The sequence below is a fragment of the Photinus pyralis genome, unplaced genomic scaffold (assembly GCF_008802855.1).
Source record: "Photinus pyralis isolate 1611_PpyrPB1 unplaced genomic scaffold, Ppyr1.3 Ppyr1.4_LG2, whole genome shotgun sequence".
Classification (NCBI taxonomy): Eukaryota; Metazoa; Arthropoda; class Insecta; order Coleoptera; family Lampyridae; genus Photinus; species Photinus pyralis.
The window spans coordinates 47,874,942-47,902,722 of NW_022170403.1; the positions used below are offsets into that span (position 1 = coordinate 47,874,942).

Below are 27,781 nucleotides of genomic sequence, written 5' to 3' on the forward strand. Positions count from 1 at the left end.
GGCGCAAAACTAAAGGAATAATTACTTCCACACATATTCCATTAGGTAATTATTAGTAATTAAAAAACCATTATCCTTGGTGTAGGTATATTAATATATTTTAAAAATATCCACATCGTCTGCATTATAACTTATCCAATGGTTGATGGAATAACGTATTCAATGAACGATTTAATTGTTATTTTGCATATACTAGGACTGTAATGGGAGTCAGGCAAAAATATTACAGTACTAGCAAAGAATAACTCTTTGGTACTAGTCAGGTAAAGATCAACTTTCTAATGCCAAAATGGCCCTGAAATTTAGATTTTCTTGACTGTTTCAGGTAAAATTACATTAAAAACAATATCAATGGTACACTGATTAAACTAATGTATTTGCCGGCCCGTGTGGCGTACTTGAGTTGAAGCTCGGCTGCGGTACTAAGGGTCCCTGGCCCGAATCCGGGTTCGAGCAGGAATATTTGTAAATGTAAAGTGGGTTGGGTTGGTAGAGCAGCCTTGGCTGAAACATCGCCCGCTCAATGGTAAAGGCAAAAATAAATTTAAGAAAAAATAAATACACACAAAATGTTAAGCAAAGCAGAGTTGCTATTGATTCCAATGGACGTCTACTTGATGCAATTGAGTGTTTTAAGTCCATTGTTAAGTATAGTGTGTGCGTATACCTGTTTTTCGGTGTCTCCAAAACGCTTTTGTATCCGATATCCATCTAAAAATAATCGGAGGAGGAGAACGTACTCCCTCCCCACTGCACTGCAGTTTCTAACGTCTACTTTTGTGTTTTTTTAATTTTTATCTCCGTAGTCATAAAACGTAGAAGATGGAACTGTTCCCAATTTTGTAAAAAAAAATGGCACCTCCAAATGACCAATGTTAAATTGTAAAGATTTTACATTTTTCCCACCAGTAGAACACACGAACTCCTAGAGACGTGGTATACAATTCTTGCCGCATGTGCGATTACTTTAAGGTCGGTTCCGACGATAAAATGCACATACCTAAAAAATGGTATACTCGATAGACGGACAGACTTATTTTTGAATTCATACAAAGTGTATCCAGGTCACGATACCTACGTGAAATTCTGATCAGTTTTTTGAAGAGATAAAAGTTGTTCCCTGCCAATGGATTCTATGGATGTCACAGGCAGAACTATACACAATTACACACTCTTTGCCTTTTTAACAATTGGTTTTTGGCCCCTATACTGTTGCTGTAATTCAATCTAAATCTTAAACAATATGGCCTTAGTCGATTCCACAGGCCACAATCTATAAGATAGTCTTTTAACGAGTCTATATGAAATAAGTCGTTTTTCGATGTATGTTATCCTTTGTTTTTTTAACAATTGCAGGGAACCCCAATAAATTTTTTAATCAATGACCATTTATTTATAGAAAACCTTTAACATAAGTATTTACTAGGTGCATTTTTATTCTGTTTTTCAATGAAAAATATTCGCCTCGTTATGAGCGGCCAACAAATCATAAAGCACATCGAGTTTGTGATTAGGAAGCCACTACAAGCACATTTTAAAACAAGGATGAATAAAATGACATTCACAATTTGTACACCATACACGTCTTATATGTATATTAGTTAGTAATTAAGATTGCAAAAGATTTCTTAAATTAACGTAATAGCGTTATCACAAAACGGCACTTCGTTCTACACAAAATGTATGTTAATTTATTTGCCATTTATTAGTCGGGTTTGTGCATATTTTCAGTTGTGAAAAACATATATGGCACCTAAATTAACATCTGCAGTGTGTGCATATGCAGTAGAAATTATTCGCGAACGTAAAATTGCGTTCCAGGTGGTATTTTATATCTTGGATATGTGCTGTTGAGAGCGTGTTGTGCAAAGAAATCCCTATAATCTCTTGCCACTTTCCTTGGTCGACATACCGGACCTCTTGCTAATTCTATGCGTTTTCTGTTTTCTTCTTCCATTTGAGCTTTCGTTTCTGGTGGTGGCCACTTGAGGTCACCACGCAGATTTTTTCCTCCTGAAATATTTCAGAATTTCATGTAGTGGAATGGAATGGGAGAGTAGGTATATAGGTACCTTGTAAAGTTGCCGTGGCTGGTTGAGACGTATAAACTGGTGCAGGAATTTGGCTAACTGGTGCTTGCGGTCTTAGCGTGATGGTGGATGGTGGCGGTTCTACCTTTGGAATTGTTTGGTGATATCTTGGTAACGTAGCGGGTTGTTGGTAGTGATGCTGCTGCTAAATAAAGTATCCAATTTATAATCCGTGCATTTAAATTACCCATTGGATGCATTTATACATTTATGTTAACACATCCCAAGAAATTAGTTATATGGGTACGCTACCTGAGGTTGAACAGTTGTCGCTTCAAACTGACGATTAGGAGAATATTGGTATTGAGGAGATTGCAGGGAATGATCAGGATAAGAATGGTATTCTTGTGCAGGTGGTTGATAATATGCTTGAGTTTCGTATTGAGGAGACGCCGAACGGAAAATTGGTTGGGGTTTTGAACTCACGGGCGATTGAACAGGTGCCCACGTTTTTGTGGGTTGCACGGGACTGTAATGAGAGGGACTTAAATGTAATTTGGGCGAGGAGGGAGCGTGGGATGGTGATAGGGGAGCAACGTGTATTGGTTTATTAAATGAAACAGGTCGGTATTGGTTAGCAAGCTCGGGACGTTGTTGATAATTAAATTGAGTTCCTTGTTGATTAGGACTCGGTGGATGATAATTAGCAGTTTGGACCTGATTGTTCTGTAAGCCAGGCGAGGTTATTTGTGGCCTACCCTATTAAACAAAAAATATTACTCAGTTTCATAGTTATCATACTTCAGTAATATACTCTTAGATATTTACTGAAATACAATAGGTGCAAAACAAAAAAAAATGTCCATTGGCCCAATGCCTCAAATTCTATCAGGCCAATATGTTTAATATTACTGGCAAGTTGCCCCATTTTCCTCTTAATTCTTTTAAATATATATGTAGTTTTCTTTCTTGCATGATTAATTACATTACATATACTTAACTACTAACGTGTTGTAAGTATAACGTATAACGACATTTATCACATGCACTTTTTATAGTTACCAAATTACTTGTTGGCCCATAAATACGACCAAGCGAACAAACTTACCAAATCCTGAGCAGATACTTCTTCAAAATGTCCGTCACGATCGGGTGGTGGAGGCCAAGCCACTCGTTTCAAATCTGTAAAGAAACGAAATGCAATACATTACCTACATATTATTTATAAGTGACATACCTAATTTAATAAGTGTGTAACCAAATTGTATCAATATCAAAAAGGTCGAAACTATTACGGCAAGGATAAATGAGAGTTTTGCAAATGTATCTATTTTAGGTAGATGTTTTATATTGCTCATCATGGCGTCGATTATGAAGATAATTTTTTCCGTTTTTATACTAAATGATATGGAAATTGCAATGTGAAGAAGGCGTTGGGATTTTTTAAGAACCTTGGTCGAAACGTTTACTCATTTGTTTCAAATTTTCCAGAATACAATTCACTCTTAAAGAGAAAAGAGAGGGCTACAAAATTAAGTTTTTGGATATTCAAAATTGCGAACTTAATCATGAATTCCCGAGCACTGTATACAGGCTGTTTCACACAAACCGTTACCTAAAAATATCCAAATTAATTAATAATTGAAATCTGAAAATTTGCATACTAACATAGTTTTTCATGTTCTATCGAAAGAAAATATTATCATGATCGTTTCACTTCCGGTGTTACCGGATGTGGATAGTAACTTTCGTATTTTAAATATATTTTATTGTATTTTCGGAATCTACATGAAAATCTACGTCGTTTGATACCACATTTCGTTATACTCAGCTACAAAGATTTTCAAGGTACATATTCAAGATTTTTCAAAATATTTACTGCCTTTCTTTTGAACGCTGTACCCGTGACTCCGTTGACTTGAATTTCAAAAAGTCTTCTAAAATCAACAATACTGACGTGGTGCTAGATGCGAATGATTTAAATTTTGATCGTCCTTGTACAGGGGGTTTTAAAATTAGTGGTCAAGTTTGATTACCTACTTCAAACCTTAAAAAGTTGATTTATTCAAATGAAACCTGCTTAATTTTTTTGCACTTTCAAATGTCGAAAAAAATTCTGCTTCGTTCAATTAGTACATTCCCTGTACCTACCTATCTGTTATGCTTCCCGTTTTATTTTAGATTTTCGAAAATTGTGATAGTTATATGTATAATTTTCTTAGGAGGCCTTGAAATAAACGTGTTAGCATATCTGTCAGACAAATCTTTTTATGGTTATAATTGTTATCATTCGTTGTTCATGGTACTTTATATCACTAAATATGAAAAAATCATATTTATTTTAATGAATACAAAGGTAAATACCTAAGGATGAAATCAAAAACAGAAACAGGTCATGATAACAAACAACAAAATAAAAAACAAAAATCAATTGATTAACTCCGTTGGTAGTCGTCTTCGAATTCCTACTCCATTTCATCAAAAACTCTTCTCACCCAACTTTGTTTTTTATAAGAGTCTACACATAAAAGTCCAGTGGCGTTGTATCTGGAGTCTGGAGATCTAGAAGACGAATAGCGCGGATCTCTAGACTTAATCCACCTGTCTTCAAAAATGTTAAAAGACTATAGAAGCTTCATGGGTAGAATGAGCCGGCGCTCCGTCAAGTTGAAACCAGCAGTTTTCCCCAGGTAATGTTTCCAAGCATGGTACAAGGGCATCTACTAACGCGTTTACTTCAAAGTCTCCTAAGAAAATTATACATACAACTATCACAATTTTAGAACATCTTAAACAAAACGGAAAGCATAACAGATAGGTAGGTATAGGGAATGTAATAATTGATCGATGTAGAATTAACCATTAGTTTTAAAACACCCTGTGAAAGAGCGATCAATATTTAAATCATTCTCGTCCAGCATCAAGTCAGTATTGCTGATTTTGGAAGGCTTTTTAGCGCATTTCGATTCGATTTCAATCATCGATTCATGCGAAAACGGAGTTTCAGATGAAGTCAATGGAATTGATAAAGCTGAAGGTAAACACTCAATTCCCATAATCCATAGCCGATAACCCATTTTTTTTTAGAAATCGGCGGTGCGGAAAGAAATATTACTTCAAAAATATCTTTGATAGTAAAATATGGGTTGAATGCGATTTCAACAATGTATCTGTTTGTTCCTACAGCCTACAAAACCTGTACTCGTACCTAGGTAGCTAATTCATGTTTCATTCTTGCAGACTTAAAAGATACGTCCGTTAGTGAAGGGAATGAGATTTACTGTGGTAACTTATTGCGAAGAAATGAAAAAGTAAGTAATTGTCCTTAGTGATGTACCTACTAGTTACTCTTTGCTACTAGTAAAACCCGGAACGAAATGTGAAGACACGCCAACCGTTAATTCAAAAAGCTGCTGCGAAAAACTACAGCTGATGCGCTTTGTCCAAACATCTGCAATGGCCTGAGGCATCAGATACATTTCAAAAGAAAAAAAAACAAACTTTATGGCGTAAGTGGAAAGAATACGTTGACGACAAGGAAGCAGAAAAGTTCCTAAAAAGATGAAGAGAAGATCAAACCAAAGAGAAAATTAAAGAGAACAAAACCAAAACGAATAGTAGTAGCTCCATGGAGTTTTCAAACAAATGATTAAACTTTACTTAGAAACGAACTTCCGAACTTGCATATTCTCACTTTACTTCGGTACGAGGTTCCTTTCGCAAACAAAACTATACACGTTTGGTTTTTGATTCGAACATGACATTTTCTTTAACGCGAAAACTTTTGAAGAATGTTCCCATTTCCAAACTGAGGAAAGGTACTGGAGGTGTTTTCTTATGATTGACGTTTTTGCATTATGCTGAATCTAGTGGAATACTGGAAAAGAGTGGACAACTTTTCAATTTTTGTAGAAACTTTTGATCTCTTTATGAGCACCCAATACAATTTGTTCAACATAAACTATCCACATGTTGCGATAAAGATATATCAGCAGTGTTCATCTGAATCAGCGTTTTTCTTAATCTAGTTATCTTTAATCATTGAATTGATAGTTATAAATTCAAGGATACCTATATAATATACACCGACTTTAATTCATCCGATGTGATTCTATGAGCTAGCATCTACGTCATCAGCAAGGTTACCTATTGTGAAACATGTGGGTGAATCTGGGGTACAAAATGAACACATATATCGTGCTAAAATTATTGTTTTGGTTGGCTACCTCTACTTGTTTATGTGCTTTGAGGTTTAGTTAACATAATCATGTTTTGTACTTTTCTATTTCTATGCTTGATGATAGGTATGTACCTACTCTACAAAAGAGCGACAATAGGAATGTTACAAAATGAATGAAGTTATTTATACATCATAAAAATGACAAAAAAATCAACGCAACACACAAATTTGAATATTATCTATAATAAAATGACTTAAGCAACCATACCTTTTCTGTTGATGCTGATCAACGCACTATATGCAACATTATTAAATAGTAGCGAGTAATTGTATTAATAAGTAAGTTTATCATGTAATAATTTTCAAAGTTTGATCGTTTGCCAGTGGTACCTATATAAAGAAGCTGCATCACCATTAGTCACTAGCAAATTTCTAATTGATTAGACAAAAATCTACAGGTTGCATTTTACTATAATTCTATTATGGCAGCTCCGTTTTTATCAAAATTATGGAAGACCACACACAATGCAATGCATCTGCAAAGAAAAATGATTTGAAAAATATAATCAACTTAAAACCAAAAACAACCACATAAAATAGTACCTGCCATGTTACGAAATTGAAATGTAAATCGTAAAATTTACTTAGGTACAATAAAATGTTGTTACACAAATTTATGTTTCAATTGAACAATTAGGAGAAATGCGGTTCTATTTATAATGCCGTTTGGCATAAAGAATTAGTAAAAATAAAGAAAGCAAATTCATGTTAACAAGTGCCAAATTAACCGCACGCATATCCTACGTATCTAATTTTTACGCGTGTACCAATTTGTGTTAATATCTATAAGCATTTTACCTACATCTAAGCACAATTACACGCACATTTAAAAATCCAACTGGTGGTACATTTTCTTCAAAAATGTGCTCACTGACCACACAAACGTGCGCAAGCGCCCTTTGTTTTTCAAAGTATTGCCGGTAACAATACAGAAAAACGAACGAATTCACGCAAGTGAGTGACAAAAACGCGATCTTGAAAAATATAAATACCGTTTCCACCTGGATCAGTGTTATGTGACTCACAAAACTAAGAATAATATTGGAAGGACGTTTATTATTACCTATTTGCTAGGATATTTAAAATATTTTTAAAGTTAGGTACTTACTTGGCGAGCCACCCCTATTTCTTGATTCCTCTTCCTCGAGAAATCTCAAAACTGCAGAATTCTGAAGACTTGCTGGTTTATTAACCCCGGGGTTGTGGAAGTTTATTCTGCAATTACAAAACAAATTAATTAACTCGAACTACTCAAATATTATAATTGTAAACCTTTCACTTTCAAACACGCGCATCTTTTACGATTTTAAGGGGTGGCTTTAAAAATGATCGGCTCGTAACGTTGTCGTTCAATCGTCGTACATCAATTTTTTAAACTAAACATATAAATAGTAAGGTGAGAGTTTGATGATTGGTCTTCACTTCAATGCACTTGCGCGAATATCTGAATCATGAAGTTTAAAATTAAGTTCGTTTGGCTCTTAGCATTATTTCAGTCATTTGCGCTTTTTTAAAACTTTTTTCGCCTCTAATTATCCGAAGTTTCATTTGGATAGTGCCCAAAAATAAATCTGCCAATCACGATAACCTACATTTTTTACTCGTAGCATTATAATTAGGCAAGATTTTTCGACCAAGAAGTGTGATATATGGTCATGGGTTGATGATTAATAGTTCGATTTTAGCACAAATCTCTCACAAATCAGTTTGCCGTGATTTAAAGCTTAATCACGACATCCACGAGTATTGTGATTGTGATCCAAAAGGTTGCCCTTTTATGTGTTCCATTTATGTTAAATCTACCCAAGTATGGCCAATTTACTCATTGCCGTATAGGAACCTCATAATAATAATGCCATAATTAATGTTATAATTGTAGTTGTTTTTTTTAACGTGAATTAATGCTACTTACTGATTTTTTTGTTTGTAAGTTCAATAATCCATTTTTCCTTATTTTATAAATTACCATTGATCAAAATATCTCTGAAACAAATGAAAATCGGACTTGAACATATGAGCTTATTTTGTTTATTTTTGCTTCCTGGACATGTCTGTAAAATATTTCCATTTCCTCCCGAATCACCCTGTATAAGCACTAACAGTGGTTGACAATAAAGTTTCCAACACATTTAAAATGCATACTGAGATCATTTATAAGCAACAAAAAGTTTCAAACATTTCAAATATTAGTTTCGTCGAGTTATGAAGAATTTTAGAAAACTTGACAGAGTATAGGTATCAGAGAATTTCATGTAATTTCGGAAGATGATGTTCCAGAAAGTATCATAGCATTTCAATTGAACAAATCTTGTGGAATTTTAGAAAGTTTCAGAAAGTTTTCAATATACAGTTTTGAAAAAAATCAAAAAGCTAATGTCAGAAAATTTCCGGCCGTTTCATAAAGTTTAAGGATTCTAACATTTTCAGAGAGCTTTAAAGGGTTTCGAACTGAAATAAAACAAATAGGCATCGTATGCGAATAGGTCAAGTGACGTCACACGTTAGATACGATTTCCCATGTAACCAAAAATTCCAAAGGCGACTAGACAGCCAATCATTTTTGATCGCATTGTATTTGTAACAGCGTTGAGTGAAGGATACTCAATGGTAACAATAACAAACTCGATAAACTTCTCACATATTGCATAGTGCCACCCTTCGGGGTCTCGTTTCAGGTAACGTAAGTAGAGAGAGAATTGCCCAGTTGTCGATACGTCAGAAGTTTCGTTTACTGTCTATAAGATACTAAAAGCATAGAATTCGAAAAGCTTTGCATTTCTAACTTTATGTGCTATATGCTATTATTTCATTTTGAACCTTCCAACTGATGTAAGGTGCATTTTTCGCACAAGTTTGTAAATGTTCGATAAGGTCGTCATTCGCTTGAATACCTAACCGTATAACAGTGCCTCCTTGATCCTCCCTCCCCCTTGGTTGCGCCACTGCTATGGTTAATATGCGCTGCCTACAGAGTAGAACAGATTTTGCAAGATCCATAGAACCATTGTAGAACTGAAAGATTTATCAAAAAGCTCAGTCCATATTCATTTTATTATAAAAACTGAATTTCGGAGCAACGGCATTCAAACTATTAATACTTGCAAATAAGTAACATACATTTTGATCAATTATATAAGCGATTACTTTATTAAAGCATTTATATAAATAAAAAATTACGTAAACGATTTGATACAAAGCCAAACAGCCATATTAATATGCAATGCAATGTGCAGTATTACAGGACATAAATTAAATTGCACAAACGTGTTTAGTACCTACTCTTAATTCGGTTACAACGATCTAGATCGAAATTAATCCTCCCTGAAGCTTCTATTTTTGAGTTTACGTGTGGCACATTAAGATCAACAATGCTACGCTAATCAATGTTTGGTAAACAAATTTATTTTCAATGCAAACAAGAAATTGATCGACCACGAAAGTTGGTATACCTAGAGCTGTGACATGTAGGCCCTCACTGTAGCAAAAGGGATGTTTGATATCATTCTTTTTTGACGTTTTGGCCATGGTTCAGACGATAAATTAACTAAATTATATTTAAAAAAAGTAATATATGATAGGTGTACTTTAATAGATTGGTAACGGTGCCCTACGTTGTATTGCCAGTTGCTCGTGTTCTTCATAATTTGAATTAAAATTAGAAATCCCAATCGGTGATTATTTAAAAGTCCAGTCCGAAGAATAAACACATAAGAGGTGTGCAATTTGCAGTTACTCTGGACAACGTAGGTAGTACAGAACTTTGTATTTTAGAATTTTAACAAGATTGGAACACCCTGAATATACAAGGACAACTTTCTGGTACAAGTGCGAATGATTTTTTTTTCGGGTTACATTTGTACAATAGTTTGATCAATAAGCCTGATTAATAAAATGGTAATACGTACCCAACTGCTCCATTCGATAACATTTGTGCCTCTCGGTCCAGAACCTCTCGTATATTATTTTCAGAATAAAGATTAATCGGCGAATTGAATTGTTTATTTACCAATTTACCATACTGTCCAGCCATATTAAGGAGCTTTAAGTGTTGGTTTCCAATTCAAATAAACACAGCTCGTCTCTAAAATTAGAAAACGAAAATTAGGAAAAGGATGTAGGTATTTAGTGATTGCGTAGAATTGACATGCTAATGCGTTTTTGGGAAATTGCAGCCACCGCAGTATAGGATAATAAATGTATCTGTAATTCATGAGCATCGCTCGTAAAATCGTAACCGAATTGGAATTTATAATTATGGGGAACAAAATCATTCACTTCCAAAATGTATCTGATACATAAACGGTTATTGACAATAACAAAGTATAAGAAGTAGTTCTAAACTGACGTATGAACTTAGATTTACCTACAATGCATAAATAAACAAATATAAAAATCTGCCGGAGAAATACGTTGAAAAGCAATATATTTATTCATAGTTCAATATCAATATATCTTTAAACAGTTTGAACAATTGGAGCGGTGTGGTGTCCATTACAACTTTCAGTATAATTTCAAAAAGCTGACTTTAGCATATATAAGAGCAGCTGTAACATTGTGAAGGTTTCATAAACAATTCCAAATTTTATGTATCTATCTATATACATTGTAGACATGTGACATGGTATTTTCCTGCTCGATTTCGCGTCGAGTTGTTAAGCGTAACGTTTATGCTTTTTGCCAATCTTCCGATTGCTCCCTCGCTCGTCCGTCCGTCCGTTCGCTCTCTAAATAGCTTCATGTCCATCGATTTAAAAGAGAAGGGATGGACCGATTACGATGAAATTTCGCGGGTGGATTCTTTATCAAATTTGCAATTTGTAGACCTGAGAATCACCTTTTTTCTGAATAATGAAACTTTACAAACAGCAAAAAAAAATAAATCCTTACGTCAAATTCGGTTAATCTCACCTTATAACAAAGATTGTAAAAATGATTTCATATGAGCTACCATCAGATCCCAAAATGACAATTGAGTACTTAGTCTCAGTCTTAAAATCTGCCTTCTGATTCTGTTGCATTCACAGTAACGGTTTATTAAATGTTTTCAAACCAAAAGGTAAGACTTTAGTAAGTCACTTAATGCACGGTCACTAAACATTTTATTGCAATTCATATGATAGTACTCTCAAAATTGCGAAATAAATTAGCTGTTTTTCTGCAAATAGGTAGCGTGTTTTTTGAAATACTGAATTTAATCAATGACAAATAATTTCTAAAGTGGATAAAGAACGAATGGCACACAAGCCAAATACAACATTTTATTCAAAACCGCTCAATGGGTTAGTATGTTTTTATACAGGGTAATTCTTGACGAGGGTCAGTTAGAAAGATATGGAAAACCTTTGAAAATTAAGCTGAACTGATAAGCCCTTTAAGGGTTTTGGCACATGATGAATTGAACTAAAATATTTTCAAAATGGCACCACTTCCGGAAATACCGGAAGTAGCCATCAACTTTGTTATTTTAAATAGGGACCCCCTATTTTTTCTACATTTTCGGATTCTACGTCGAATTTGGAGTACAACGATACGCCATAGTTGACTCTTTGCTCCAAGGGCTTCGCCGATATTCAAGTTTTTGTGTCAAAAATTGAATTTGCAGGGGTAACTTTAAAAATTTATTATTCGAAAACGGTGAGAGATATTGCAAAACGATTTTAAATGCTTTATTAAGGAAAAATCGAATTTTCTTATGGTATGCGTAACCGTCTAAAAAAGTGAGACTACGTCACTTTTTCAAAGCTCTCAACTTTTAAACTTTTAAATATCCGTAACTCCATTTTTTCAAATGGTACCCCCCATTTTGTTCTTCACCCTTGTTTTCCTTTTTCCCAGACCTTTAATTTGATGCAAAATTTCAAAAGCTGCTTCAAACGGTTTCCGAGATATTCTACGTTTTAGTTACTTCTTGTGGAAATTTGATAAAAAAATGAAATCGCTTGATGTTATTCTTTTGTTTTTATTATGATAATGTTTAAACGTCAAATTTTTGCTGCTTGAACTTATACTTCTCGTCAATAATGGCTCGTTTGGGTTACACTAATGAAGATTTTTTGAATTTAATATTAATACACGGTGAATGTAATCGAATAGCTGCCAGGAAAAGCAGCGAAAATTTGACGTTTAAACATTATCATAATAAAAACAAAAGAATAACATCAAGAGATTTAATTTTTTTATCAAATTTCCACAAGAAGTAACTAAAACATGGAATATCTCGGAAACCGTTTGAAGCAGCTTTTGAAATTTTGCATCAAATTAAAGGTCTGGGAAAAAGGAAAACAAGGGTGAAGAACAAAATGGGGGGTGCCATTTGAAAAAATGGAGTTACGGATGTTTAAAAGTTTAAAAGTTGAGAGCTTTGAAAAGTGACGTAGTCTCACTTTTTTAGACGGTTACGCATACCATAAGAAAATTTGATCTTTCCTTAATAAAGCATTGAAAACTGTTTTGCAATATCTCTCACCGTTTTCGAATAATAAATTTTTAAAATTACCCCTGCAAATTCAATTTTTGACATAAAAACTTGAATATCGGCGAAGCCCTTGGAGCAAAGGGTCAACTATGGGGTATCGTTGTACTCCAAATTCGAGGTAGAATCCGAAAATGTAGAAAAAATAGGGGGCCCCTATTTAAAACAACAAAGTTGATGGCTACTTCCGGTATTTCCGGAAGTGGCGCCATTTTGAAAATATTTTAGTTCAATTCATCATGTGCCAAAACCCTTAAAGGGCTTATCAGTTCAGCTTAATTTTCAAAGGTTTTCCATATCTTTCTAACTGACGCTCGTCAAGAATGACCCTGTATAGTTATGTAGAATTATAAATTCATTACATGAATCAAATTGAAGGCACTTAAGACTAGGTTTCCGTGGAATTGTTGTTATTTATTTAAGTGAGTCAAAATATTATCCACTGGTGGATAATGTGTAATTTTCCACTAAAATACCGGGTGGTGCCTAGCTAATTTCTTTATAGTCAATTACTAGGTCCCCTAATTATTTTAGAGCAAAAGTCTAAATACGTTTTCTTTAGAGAATAAAATACTGCATCTGTTCATACTATTACTTATAATTTTCCGTTTTTCAAAACCGTAGAAATCGACAAAATAAAAAGGTTCAATTTACAATAAATCAAATATGCCTTGGAATTGCCTAAAAAAACAGCGATCACGTTTCATTATTTGCCTTTGACGTATAGTACAGTCAAATTAGACCAAAAATGAGCATTCCGTGCATCAGATATGTTATCTCTAATTTTTCTTTTAAATTATTAGGACCAATATGGATGTGAAAAATCCAACTTTTCGACATTGGAAGACCTGTGCGAGCGACACATCACTTGAAAATATGTCATTTTTCTTACCATTTTTTGGTTTTTGTAAGTTTTACTCCTGAAGAACCGATTTTAATGCAATTATTCTCGTATACTTTTTTGAGCTAGACAAAATTTCTGACAATTTAAGCCCTTAATGATCTCCGCAAGTCTAATAGTTCCCGAGATACGACGCTTCAACTATTGGTAAATTTATTAGTTTTACAAGTTTTATCAAAATTTGCGTTTTTTCTTCGCAGAAACTAAACTTACCAAATATGCACGATGAATTGTCGTAAGTCGTGAGTTGTAATAAACTTGTTGTTGAAAAAGTGCTAAAAATTGCGGATAATGAAAGCAAATTAAATATTGATTTTTGTCTTTGTGGAAAAATATCCATGTTTATATATGATGCGTTATTCATTCAAACCATAGTGTTGTGAGTAAGCTTTCTGCTACTGTCACAGATCTTCTATAATCGGTGTCCCTTGTCGAGCAAGGTCAGGCAAAAGGAAAAAATTCACAGATTTCGCAATCCATGCAACAGCATGATCTTGCTGAAGAAGAAGATGACAACTTTCTTATCATGGGAGATGCTGGGGATCCAGAGGATATCAACATTCTAGCTCTTTCTGTGCCGATTTATGGAGACTCCTCACCACAAAGACCCCCCAAACGAACAAAATTATAAAAATGTTCATGAGGTTTTTATGCGAAAAAAGGCAAATTTGATTAAAACTGAAGAATTTACGAATTTTTGAAACATTGTATCTCCAAAACTATTAGACTTACAGAGCCAGTTAAGGGCTTGAATTGTCACAAATTTTGTCTACCTAGTTTAAAAAAGTATAGGACAGTAATTGCTTTAAAATCTGTCCTTGAGAACTAAAACTAACCAAAACCTAAAAATAATGCGAGTGCTGCGTTGCTCGCACAGGTCTTTGGATGTCGAAAACTTGGATTTTTGACATCCATACTCAGCCTAACAATTTGAAAAAAAAATAGAAATGACACATCTGATGCAAGGTATTATGATAATTTGACTGGACTAGTAGGTATATTAAATTTATACTTGTTTATATATTAGTTAAAGAACTGCAAGTGCAATAACGTTCAAAATGTCCGTCAAAACCATCAGGAAAACGAAAATACATTCAACGTTTTGGCTGCAGTAGCGGAAAATCTGAATATAAGTTTAGGAACAAATCTTCTTCAAATCAGTTTTTTTCTCTTCGATTATGTAGGTACTCTGATTCCGGAAAATGATAAACAAATAGTATCTGATGCAGAGGCAGCATACATTCTCTAAAAAAAACATTACCCCATAGACGCTTTTTCTTGCGTCGGACAGTTGAAACAGAATTAAATATGAAAATCGTTCGACGTCAAACAACGATAACTTAAGCGCGGTTTAAACGCTACGATAAATTGTAACAATTTATCGTAACGATCGAATCGTTACGATTTATCGTTGCGTGTGAACAAAGGATTGTAGCGATTTATTGGAATTGGAATTGGATTGGATGGTTGATGGCGGCCGGCTTCAATTTCTGCGAATCGTAGCGATAAATTGGAAAGTGTAAAGCGCGGTTTAGACGCTACGATCTTGGTTTCGATAAATCGTAACGATCTGATTGTTTTATCGTTCAATAAATTGAAAGAGTGCGTACTGTTTACATGTAACGATTTCTTGTTCCAATCTCAGTGTCGATCACGGTTTAATGCAGTTTTTATTTTTTTACTTTTCAACTTGTTTTTTGGTTCTGTCCACTAATATAAATTATACTCGCATTTTATTGCTTACATTGCTTGCTTACAATAGACTCTTAATCTCGATTATGACTTATGAGTAGCCATGTGTCGCTAAATATTTTTTTTTGGGTGGCCAAACTTGATCGCCACTCGCCAAATGTAAAACGTGTGTGCTAGAGACAGTCCAAGTAGCCCAAATTGATACAAAAATGGTCACGTCGCAACATTAGTCACAAATCGTAGCGATAAATCGCTGTTATTGTTTACACGTTCCAATTTATCGCTACGATTCGCAGAAATTGAAGCCGGCACCATCAACCATCCAATCCAATTCCAATTCCGATAAATCGCTACAATCCTCTGTTCACACGCAACGATTAATCGTAACGATCGAATCGTTACGATAAATTGTTACAATTTATCGTAGCGTCTAAACCGCGCTTAATGTTGCCGACGTGAACCATTTTTGTATCCATTTGGGCTACTTGGACTGTCTCTAGCGCACACGTTTTACATTTGGCGAGTGGCGATCAAGTTTGGCCACCCAAAAAAAATATTTAGCGACACATGGCTACTCATAAATCATAATCGAGATTAAGATTCTATTGTAAGCAAGCAATGTAAGCAATAAAATGCGAGTATAATTTATATTAGTGGACAAAACCAAAAGACAAGTTGAAAAGTAAAAAAATAAAAACTGTATTAAACCGTGATCGACAATGAGATTGGAACAAGAAATCGTTACATGTAAACAGTATACGCACTCTTTCGATTTATTGAACGATAAATTGGACAATCAGATCGTTACGATTTATCGAAGCCAAGATCGTAGCGTCTAAACCGCGCTTTTAGATGCGATGCGCTTGTAGTTTGTTAAAAGATTCCAAAGCATCACTGATTTATAAAAATGCAATTTTTTATTTTGTCGATTTCTACGGTTTTGAAAAATGGAAAATTATAAGTATGAACAGATGCAGTATTTTTGTCTCTAAAAAAAACGTATTTAGACTTTTGCTCTAAAATAATTAGGGGAGCTATATTGACTATAAAGAAATTAAACATTGAAATCCCTATGCTGCGTTGCGCTAGGCACGAGGCTAGGCACCACCCTGTATAACTTCCTTATTGGACGGTTTTGGATCAAAATTATTAGGTATCTAATTAAATCGTGTGATTTTACCAAAAATCATATCCAAAGACTGTTTGACAGTTTTTTAAATAATATCTTTCGTAAAACGTTAAACATTGAAGACTCTCCTGATACCTTAAAGAATGACACCACATGGCCCTGGTGCTACGATAAATATTTCCTGCCCGAAATATACGAGATGATTATAAGGGCAACACATCGTTTGGGGTAAAAGCATGTATTCGGGAGTCGATGGAGACGAACAGCTTTGGAATCCCCTCCACCAGTAAAGGAAAATGGTGTTATCACTACAATCATCGTTATCATCATGAAATCGTCCGTATACTCATATAAATGAAATCGTATACTGGGAAAAGTTCTATACCCAATTTCCACTTTCCAAAGTTATCCCGCAAAAAGTTAATCTCTGACGACTCTTGGAATATTTTGAGGAAGAACATTGAATCTTCCTTTCCTGACCAGTATTCCGTACTCATACCTAACCTATACGTTCAATGGGCCCTTCCCCAGTACAGATGATTACTGTAAGGGACAGTAAGCGCGTTTAAAAAAAAAGCGTAGATATGGAGGATATGGATTAGCATCCAGTAAAGAAAATGTGATCCTTTCCTCAGCAATCATCATTATAGTTATGATCTGTCACGCTGGCATAATAGTTCCCAAGAATGGACCTCAAGCTCCTGGTCTTAAATTCTTTCATAAACACAAATAAATAGTACGGCTATTGGTTTTGTTGTATTTGTGTCCGTCCGACCTTTTGCATTTGAGAAGAAAGCGAGGTTTCGAATTCTGATTTTGGCGAATAAATAAATAAATAAAGCGCATTTTTTGAAACCGGTTGCGTTGCGTTGCGTAGGTACCTTCCTCCAACATTTTCAAGATATTGACAATTAAGTTTTTACAATCTGCACCCTCGGGATTAAAACAAACACTTTAGTCCCTTGGTATATAATATACTATTAAACAAGTCTACTAATAAAATACCTACTGATCTGTATTACCAAAAATTCATCATGCATATGCTGATTTATAACTTGTTTAGATTTGTATCATGATGGTACATTTGGGATTTAAATTTTGAAGCAGCAGGTCGATGTCAAAAGGTCTAAAATTGGTAGGTAGGCGATTTTATTCCAATGAGGCTGTATTGTTCAGAGGAGTTTCTTATTTATTTGCTTTTATGTCTTAATTCTTTCTCCATTCTCAAACTCAGGTTCGAACCCTTTGGGAAATTACCATGTAAGTATGTAATTGGCTTCACGTGCAGGCCTCTTTCACACCTATATTCTAGGACTTAAACACTTAACGGTAAAAACCTATAACGCCATAACGAAACCTTACAAAAATTCAATTATAGTAGAGAAACTGATTACTTTGTCATTTACTTCGATCACTGCCTTGCTACACTTTTTTCACCCACACCGTAAGTACGTAAATTGAAGGACAATGAAGCACCGCCAATTTATAATTGAATGAATTTTTTGTAACATGTATCTGAACAAACCTTCGTGCCAGAGTTGGCTGTTAGATTAACTTTTTAAAGCTGATACAATCACTAATTTTAGAGAGTGTTGCCCACACACGGAATGTTAATAAACAAACCTTTGTTTATAATTTAAATTCAAAAGTGTTTTCATTTATTTACCCTCCTCGCTTTTGGCAATTTCCGTTTCCTTCACCGTTAAATATGATACACCAGCCAAGGATCACACAGAGATTGAAATTATAGGGGATAATTAATTTTGGGAACACTATTCATAAATACCAAGGATGAGAATGTCATAATCTCAAAGACTAATAGTCTTTGCTCTTTCACACTTTGTTTATTGTAAATTAAAGTGCAAAACCCATTATCAATTTAGTCACTACAAAAAGATTGCTAAAGCAGGTTTATTTTGACTTCTTCCCCTTCCATATAGTTTAGGTTTTTTAAAATTAACCTAAGGAAAACCTTTGTGCACATACTTGGCAATGAAAAAAAATCAATAAGTATTGTTGAATCCTGTATGTTATCAGTACACTCCACTTTTCTAGTATCTACTACAACTTTTTTCGACGGCTTCAGTGGTAAAAACCATTTTTCATAGCCATCATCTAACTTTCAATTATATTAATGATCACAAATCAGTAATTTATAAACTAGACAGTAAATTAGTCACTTTAATGTCTGTAAGCTGTCGTTAAAATATTAATGTCGGTCGCCAAAGCATTTATTGGTTTAGACAATTTTAAATTCTTAATCCTCCAAATAGTTTATACTGTCTAGTCTACCTATCTTTATATAAACTGAAATCGAGCACCTAACCCAAATTTGGCGACAGCTTATGCCGCATGATGTACTAAATGTTTCGTTATTTTCCACAGTAGTACCTAATGTGTAAAAACGTACAATAAAAAAAAATATTGCAAAATTTGAAATGGATGAAAATATACCCAGAACATTTGATACGAAGATGTTGCTTAAAATAGCTAACAAAAATAACTCCTAAAATTTATGTAGAAATCGCTACACTTGTGCACATTTTGCTAAATTATAGTTTAAGGATATATGGTGGCTGTCTGATGATATTATTGTTAGTAATTTTATAGAGCACGTGACATTATTTAAGGGTGTAATGCGAAAACTGAATATAGAAATGTACCTTGTGCTTAGTGTTAATTGTGTAGGCCACTTTCCCCAAACCACTGAGTTATACTGGCGTCGAGACGGCTTAGTTAACCTAGTAACTATACTTTAAGTAGGCGTAGACGGTGGGGTTTTTAATACTGTTCGGCTTTCACTAAGGTCATTGATACAGAAATTATTTGTGACTTTAGGGATAAATATTTATTGCAAAAAGGAAACCTTGAACGTTAATTGCCAATTTGGAAGATGTTCTGCTTTTATATTTCCACCCGCTGGTCTTTCGGGAATCTCTACTACATAAATAAACAATTCATGCATCCGCCATGTAATAAAAATGACTAAAGTTAAAAATATTAAGAATATGTACATAGTTTCTCAATATTTGGCAAACGTCCATAAAGTGTAAGCATCAGATCCCCTGTGACGATATATTTATAATGAACATTATCTGTGTGGGTACTTATTGCATTACTTTTACACATCACGTTACTCAAACATATATACAATCTTAGTATGGCAATATATAACTACTTCGAAGTTCAGACGACCATTTCGTTGTCTTATAGGTGGACAATTACCTATACCTACTTCCATTCATTAGAAATTATTTTCGGAGTGACCAATAGGTACCTACACATATTCAAAAGGATTTATGCATGGTTCGTGCTATTGGTACCTAATTATTGATAAACAAAATTTATGTGGGCACCTATACTATTGGGCATAAATTGATGGACACATAAAACGAGCATTGCGAAATAAATAAAATAATTACAACAAAATTAAATCGAAAAACGAATACCTACGGGCTTGGAGAAAATTACGAGAATGACATAAATAGTAGGTAAACAAATTCTTGGACATTTTACAAAATTAAAAATATTCAAAAACGTTTTAAATTGAGATTTATACAAAAATAATCTAGGTATATCACACCACACCTCACTGAAATAAAACGACTGCGAATTTTTGAATTAGGTACATACTTACATAGTAGTTGCGTCACCATGGATATGATGTATTTAGGTATTAAATTTATGTTCAACCATTGAATTTTTATTCTGTTATTTTTATAAAACGCTAACAAACAAAACAATATACAATGGGACGGAATATCGATAGATAGAACTATAGAATGTTAGCGTTTCCTTAGCTGGATGACCATGTAAGTTAAAACCTCGCAAAACGAAACTTTTAATTCGGACTGCAGTTCTTAGGTAAATAGGGTATAAACTTTACTAGACTAATGGCTAACGGTTTTGATTACTTTTAAAAGCGTTGCTTATCCGTAATAGTTTTAAAAAATCAGGTGATTTTCCTTGGAAGAAACACAAATGACATGTGAGTTGAAGCAGGTGAGATAAACGTGCCTCCTTTCGTCCCCCCTGTTAAACTCAAAAATAAACAACATTATGATCGAATTACACGTCTAGAAATGTTCGCAAAATTCATGAGAACATAATCAAAATGATTTTTAGCTCTCTTTTGAGTTAATAAATATTTAGTAGACTAGTAACTACTGATTCAATTTCAAAACAGCAATAAAACTATCTAACTATAGTGATGTTAATAGGTATTGCTAGAAATGCTGGATTCGGTTTACCCCAATCGTTTGTCTTAGATAGACGTGTTTAATTCATTCACTCTCGAGGTTTGTCCACGTACAGATGGGACGAAATTAACTCCAATCGGGATGTAATGTAAGGCATTTGACAACTAGCTTTTTAACAGATATAGAACTCAAAGAGTAAAAATTCAAGACTCACTGTCGTCAGAAAGGAAAATTTATTCGGGGGTTCCACAGGGCTCCATACTCGGCCCTTTATTTTACACTATGTACACATGCTAACTTACCAAATTGCATAAATAAATGCAAACATCACATGTGCAGATGATACACAATTATATCTCTCATTTCCACCTTCTGACGTAGATCTTGCTTTAGATAAACTTACCAGAGATTTAAATAACTTATTTGAGACATCCACAAAATACTCCCTGATTATTAATCCGTCTAAATCTGTAGCGCATGTGTTCGGAAAGGCTCACCACCGAAACAATGTTCAGTAGCAGATTTGTCTAAATGTTGGCAATCACGTCATTCCAATAAAAACGGAACACAAGAACTTAGGACTATAATCATGGATAGCGATCTTCGTTTTAAAAGGTATATAAACCTATGCTTCAGCGCGCTTTCAGCAGTCTAAAATCTTTGTATAGTCACAGATACAACTTTAACTTTGATACCAAAGTAAAACTAATGAATGTGTTAGTTCTATCTCATTTTAATTATGCAGATTGTGTATATGGACCTTGCTTGGATGGAACCAGCAGGAAAAGACTACAGCGAGTGCAAAATTCTTGTCTACGGTTCATTTTCTGTTTGAGAAAATTTGACCATGTCTCCCATAAGATGTCTGAAATAAAGTGGTTAAATCGCCGTTCCCTTCACTTTTTGTATATGTGTCATCAAATCGTTTTAACTCATAAACCACAGTGTCTTTATAATAAAATTACTTTCCGTACAGACGTACACGATCTCAATTTACGTAACAAAGGACTTATGACTATTCCAGCTCATAGGTATCATCTTTTCGAAGGGTTTTTTTCTTATCAAATTGCAAAACAATACAACTCGTTGTCAGCTTTTATCAAAAATCTTTCCTTGAAGCCTTTTAAAACACAAACGCGACTTTTACTTTATAGAAGTCAAATCCAATGTTAACCAGTTCTTTTAACTCTTTAAGTTTCTTTTATTGTGTTTTTTCTACATTTTTATATGTAGTTTCATTTTCACATTTCTTTAACAAACGCAGGTATATCTACCGTTTTATTTAAGAGAAACATCACTCATTTCGCCATAAAAAAAATGAAGTGTATATTGGGGTAAAGTGGAAGAGCAGACCAATTAGTCTGAACTTCACCCTTTCACTATTATATATTTGGTATATCGTTATGCCTTACTTTTCATTTTTGTGTTGTTACTTTTGTATATAATATGTGAATAAAGGTCATTATTATTATTATTATTATTATTAATTTCGTCCGAACATTAACATTGAAGATGATTGTTTGCTGTTTGGTAATACCGTTTATAAATACAATGATAGTTACCAAATGCCACCCGGAAAAGTAAAACGTCTTGGTTGCAAAAACATCAATCAGCAGATGACACCTAGGTCAAAAAAATTATTCCTTCTACGTTTGCAGACAGTGGACGCGAATTCCTTACCAAAACGAGGGAGTAGGTGCTGAAGTGGAGTGAGACATCCGAATATCACTTGCTCTTGGCAGTAACGCTACAATCGGTACCTATTCTCAGCAGAACTTTTCCTATTAATGCCTCCGCCCGATGTTGTTAAAGTGTTTACACTCAGAGTCATTTTCTCCCAATTCGCTTTGGACGAAATTTTCAATGCTCTACGTAAAGAGTTAATGGTAAAGAAGCAGATTAAGAGTTTCGAAAAATTTGTGCATCTACAAGGATATTTAAAACAAGTTCAGGAAAGCTATCGTCCAAAAAAATCAAAAATCCTTACTTGCGAACAGATAGTCGCCTTCCTTACAGAAGCACCTGATCCGCAGTATCTGATGTACAAAGAGGAAAGAAAATGCATGGGTCTGGTGCGGTTTTCTCTGGACAGTCCCAGAATTGTTCTTTTTACTTCAAAATAACAGTAGGATAATGCGACATCAACACAGTTCGTTTTATTTAGTTGTTGAAAATAAAAAGTTCATTATTCCATATTTATAGGATGTACAGAAATAACGCCCTTGGGCGTTATAGAAATAACGCCCGTTGCTACGCATAATTGGGGTCGTCATGGTGGAGTGCATTATTTGTCATTTAATGTATCTTGATTTAGGATTATTATAACTGAATAATAATCAAGTATGACATAAATCACCTTTCCGTTTAATGACTAATAAAATTACTTAAACCATAGACTTAAACATACCGACTCCTGGAAGTAAACCAATATAACGGTTTCGTTTATTGTCTCTACAGAATTACTCACCATCCATTTGCAAAAACAGCGTACGCTTTTTCATAAGAGGATTTCGATTTTTGTGGCACTATGGCTTCATTCGGTTTTGCGGCTCGCGCAAGAACGTGTGCCGGTAAATGAGACGCTTCGTCTGCCATTTTTCAGGCAGTTTTTAGAATGTTTGACTTTGACAAATATAATATCTATCTCCATAGTTACGACCTCGGTTATGACCATGGATAACTTAATTTTGATGAGTCTCATTATCATCTCTTTTAATCATCTGGCACCGCTAATTCTTGGAAAATCATCAAGTAGGTATGACATAAAACGTTGAAGGCACCACGGGCGTTATGAACACAACGCCCACGGTCAACGTATAACCCTCGGGCCGGAGGCCCTCGGGTTCTACACTGTTGACCTGGGGCGTTATTTAGTTCATAACGCCCTTGATACCTTAATAACTATTATGGAACAGGAAAACCTTTATAATAAAAGATAGTCAGGCTGGACAGTACCATAAACACGTTATTTACTCTATGACAGTACGTACGGAACAGAGTATGTAAAGTTGCCAGTGGTCAGTTGCCAAATTACTATCTGTATAAAACAAACGGCGCGACGCTTGCTATTTTTTCGCGCTGTTGAGGTAAACTTTGAAGTCGTTTTTCCAAGATAACTTATCTCTAAATAAAGTTGGAACAATTTCCAAAATTTCTATAAGTTCGTAAAGTTAATATCTAGCCAATAACGCCAGGAAAATTTGTTTCCTTTTTGCTTTTTTAAAATATGACACCTTAACAGCTTTCCACGTTATATTCCAACAGGTATGTGGAATTGCACATGTAACAGTTGAAAATGAAATAAAAGCCATTCCGAAAGAATTACATGAAGAATACTGAATCTTTGGTCAGCAGGTCAATGCCAGGGGAATGAAGATGCGCCCAGAACTGCTAAATTTCTTCAAAAATATTGACGTTGTAAGGGAGCGAGAGGGTACAATAGGTCTTGGACAGGAAACTGATAGAAGGCCACATCTGATCCCAATTTTACATCAGATGGGTAGCAAACATTTTACTTTTAATTTCTTAGTGGGCTGGCTTCCGTAAGCGTATCAATGGCATTGAAAATTAAAGACAGTGCAATTTGCCTTGCCAAGTAGGTACCGTACAATACTCTCTCAGCCAGACCATATTCAAACTCCCAGGAAAAGAACCATTTTCTAAAAAAGGCTATGATTGACTTGTTCTCTACTGCATTGTGGCATCTCAATTTTCAATTGAATCATTTTTTGTGGATTTAAATCATTTTCTTACACATGCGGAAGAAGAAATTTTTTCGTCTAAATACTGTAGCATTATGGTTCTGCTCGGTTTATGTAAGAAAGTGATAAAATCCTTTTGCAGAGAATTTTCTGTTACATTGTAAAACTACTGTTGTCTGCAGGTTTTTCTTCTGGTTGACTGGGTCTTATCATTCCCGAGCTAAAACTCCTTTTCCATACTTCAAGATTCCAAATGAGTACATACCATAATCACACGCTCTATGTGTATATTTGTGGCATGACTAATACCACTGTAGGTACAGAGGATAGTACAATTAATAGTACCCACATTCCGGATTCTGCATTTCCCCTATGCAACAACAAAATTAAAGCTTGTCCTATTCTAAACACTGTGTAAAAAACAATAAATAAAAACTTTATGAGACAATATATAACATCTTTATTTTATTTACATCAAGAATTTGTAGCAAACTAAATACGATTCTAGTATCAGTACATTCTTATTGACTAGAAACTATAATTCTTTCAAGCTCCCACCTTGTAACGCTCCTACTCAAAAGTGTAAAAGAATATTGAGCACAAAATAAATGAGCAATTACAATGGGGGGCCAAGTAGTATTATGAATGACCAATCCTAAAAATTAAACAAAAAAACACTGGCATTGTAACAGATTTAAGGAATGTTAACATGGCCTAGCCTACTCATCGAATGCCCATTCTTGTCATTTAAGTGATGACAAATTTATGATAAATTAAATAAATAATTGTTTAAACTGCTATCGCAGTTGACTATTTCCGTACTGTTGACTAACTTTATTCACCATAGTGGGGTGGCTCCCCTTAAAATACACTTTAGTGGTTTCTTTGGTAAATGTAAACTTCGATCAATGATAAACTTATACAAGTAATTAACATACGAGTCGTTACAGAAGTTACAACAAACAAACCGTATCAGTCTTTAACTATTGTAACGCATTCTAAACTATCTCTTTGTAGGCAGTAATTGTAAAGTGGAAGCACTTCTTAATAACTTCAGTTATAGTGGGTTTTAGTTTTTCCATTTTTTTAAAATCAAAATTGAGAGACATTAACGAGTGAAATAATTCACAACTTGGAAACATACATTTCAAAAATACGACATTCATCCCATTAACAAAACATATTCATGAAAATGCACAATAATATCCCAGCAAAGAAATATTTAGGCATTATTCTATCGAACTCATGATTTATATGTGCGTATAACGTCTCTTATTATTGCTCTACACAATGGGCAATGTCCTCCACCCTTCCCTCTCCATTGTTGTAAAGCACATTCATAACACATGCACATGTGACCGCACATGTATAGTACTGAATCTATAGGATGTTCGTAGCAAATTGTACACTCTGTACCGGCACCACCGATCCCCAAACGTTCGTGATCTCCCCGAGCTTGTAATGTGGAGTAGACACTATTTGCAGAGATCGGCTGTAACAATAAATATCGCCTTTAATTATAAGTAGAGACAGGATTTTTGTGCAAATGCATGTTGTTCGCAGTTAAATTTTGGACCTTTTTTCGGCTGATGAGCTTAATATACAAGTTCGTTAAGGGTATATTTTGAACAATTGCATTAATGTGTGTATATATTAGAAATGTTAAGTTTTAAGGCATAGTAATATAAAATGAATAAATATTGCTGTTTGGAAATTAGCAATAGATTGTAATCTTCATATATTGAGTTGAAGGTGGTTTGAAGTATTTATTAAATCATTATTTTGGCATTTTTATTTTAGTTAAGAAAGGTTGATTGTGTGATAAAATAAATGCTGGTATCACGTTTGAAAAGATCTAATAAATGTAGGAATTTCATGTTTTAAATTCTCTGAGCAGAATTAAAATCTATTGGTGGAATTCTATTGGCTACTTCATGACAGTGTAAATATTTACAAAATTCAAAAATGTTCTATTGGGCTTCAATGATTTAAGATTGAGTTCAGACCTAAGGTAAATTTCAAAATGGACAAACAAATTTTGATTATTGTTAGTTAGGTAGTTACTATTTTAATCAAATGAAAAGTAAATTGATGCACATTTGAGTGCATAGAAATCCGCTTTTTAATTATAAGAATGTATATTTACCTCAATGTAAGTGCTGCTGTAGCCGGATAACATGGTTCCTGTGGGTATAGGTGCGTGTTGTTGAGAGGATGATTGTGGTACGGGTGCAACTAAGCAATGACTAGCGTGGTTGTTATTGTTATTTTGACTATGAACGGAATTCTGCGATGAGTGGTGAGCATTTCCAGAAACTGCTTGAGGACTCACAACGTTTGTATGATTCGAAGGCAAAATAACAGACAAAACTGCAATGCCATTGACAGAATCAGATTGGACTATGCGTCGCTCTGGGTTACGGACAGGAGAGGGTGGGCAGCTGAGGACACGTATACGTTGTGTCGATCCGTAAATATCAAAGAACGCCCACAAACGCAAAGTTTGATCAACATGTATGACTACTGAAGAGTTTCCACCGTTCTTACTAATTTGTACTTCACCATTTGGTGCTATGCAGAAGCTGATTTCATCACCACGATTTAAATGGCGAGCAAAATCCTTGCTAATCACCCAGTATTCTGGTCGATCGAGTAGAAAGTTGGAATCGTCTGGTAAATCGGATGTTTGGAGATTGGCCGGGTCGCATGAAGTCAATCCGAGACCTAGGTAGCCTTCAAACATCGGTTCTGTCGATATGACTTGTATGACAATTCGTTCTCCTAGCTGCAATGGCCTCGGCGTAAAAACGTACCCTTGGCAGAATTCCGTATCAATTCTAGCAGCGATATTACGATTGCTATTAAATCTCACATTGCGTCCTCTAGTGCGATGAAGAGAAACAGGTGCAAAGTTTAGTGAAGGTGGTTGATATCTTAGGGGTGGTACATTCATTTCTTCGTCGCGTTGTATATTCAACCCCTGCATGGGGTACACAATGCGATCTATTTCTTCAGGTGTTGTGTCACAACTGTTGAGCACAAGATTACGACGATTGTTGTTTAATTGATGTCGAATGTCGACAAATTCTACAGCGGTCGAGTTGCCATACACATCGATAAGCGCCCAAAGTGGGCCTCTAGTTTCTACACCTCCAAAGAAGATTCCCTTCTCCTCGCCGTTAATACCAAAATGAACATCGCCCGCCGACGTCACGTAATAAAACAGAAGAGTATTTTGGCTGCAAAATCGCTCGGCAAGCGCTTTTGCCCAATAGCCAGACTTGTTCGTGAGATCAGGGCAAGCATACTTCGGAAGACCATATCTAAGAGTACTTGGATCGTTGTAGGTGAATCCAAAGCGTATCACTCCACTCCAGTTATTGGAGATCTCCAAGAACTTTATGCACACCTAAGACA

General features: G+C 34.7%; 2 protein-coding genes across 5 annotated transcripts in view; both read right to left on the reverse strand.

Moving 5' to 3' along the window:
- Positions 1–1,368: 1,368 nt before the first annotated feature.
- Positions 1,369–19,281, reverse strand: LOC116163623 (DNA-directed RNA polymerase II subunit RPB1). Of its 3 annotated transcripts, none has more exons than XM_031477648.1 (7): positions 19,128–19,281; positions 10,176–10,351; positions 7,379–7,485; positions 3,139–3,212; positions 2,343–2,789; positions 2,073–2,232; positions 1,369–2,013 (listed from the first exon to the last, which is right to left on the reverse strand). In XM_031477648.1, exons 2-7 carry the CDS (start codon positions 10,298–10,300, stop codon positions 1,793–1,795), a joined length of 1,134 nt encoding a protein of 377 aa, XP_031333508.1. In that variant the 5' UTR covers positions 10,301–10,351; positions 19,128–19,281; the 3' UTR covers positions 1,369–1,792. The 3 variants fall into 3 exon arrangements, with proteins under 3 accessions (XP_031333508.1, XP_031333507.1, XP_031333510.1); XM_031477647.1 differs by having other exon boundaries at positions 2,073–2,235; XM_031477650.1 differs by lacking the exons at positions 10,176–10,351; positions 19,128–19,281 and adding an exon at positions 7,543–7,703 and having other exon boundaries at positions 2,073–2,235.
- A 5,523-nt stretch (positions 19,282–24,804) lies between these two features.
- LOC116162791 (protein neuralized) overlaps positions 24,805–27,781 on the reverse strand; it is a 57,605-nt gene continuing 54,628 nt past the window's right edge. For both annotated transcript variants that reach the window (XM_031476505.1, XM_031476504.1), the window contains exons 3-4: positions 26,511–27,773; positions 24,805–25,856 (exon numbers count right to left, since the gene is read on the reverse strand). In XM_031476505.1, coding sequence (XP_031332365.1) covers positions 25,608–25,856; positions 26,511–27,773 — 1,512 coding nt within the window. In that variant the 3' untranslated portion in view covers positions 24,805–25,607. The remainder of the gene's footprint in view (positions 25,857–26,510; positions 27,774–27,781) is intronic.

Bases quoted from the DNA above. Each gene is read 5' to 3' on its own strand.
- LOC116163623 (XM_031477647.1), bottom strand. From the start codon at position 10,300: ATGGCTGGACAGTATGGTAAATTGGTAAATAAACAATTCAATTCGCCG. The intron at 3,213-7,378 runs GTAAGTACCTAA...GTTTCTTTACAG, and splicing joins AAATAGGGGTGGCTCGCCAA to ATTTGAAACGAGTGGCTTGG. The intron at 2,014-2,072 runs GTACCTATATAC...GAAATATTTCAG, and splicing joins AGCCACGGCAACTTTACAAG to GAGGAAAAAATCTGCGTGGT.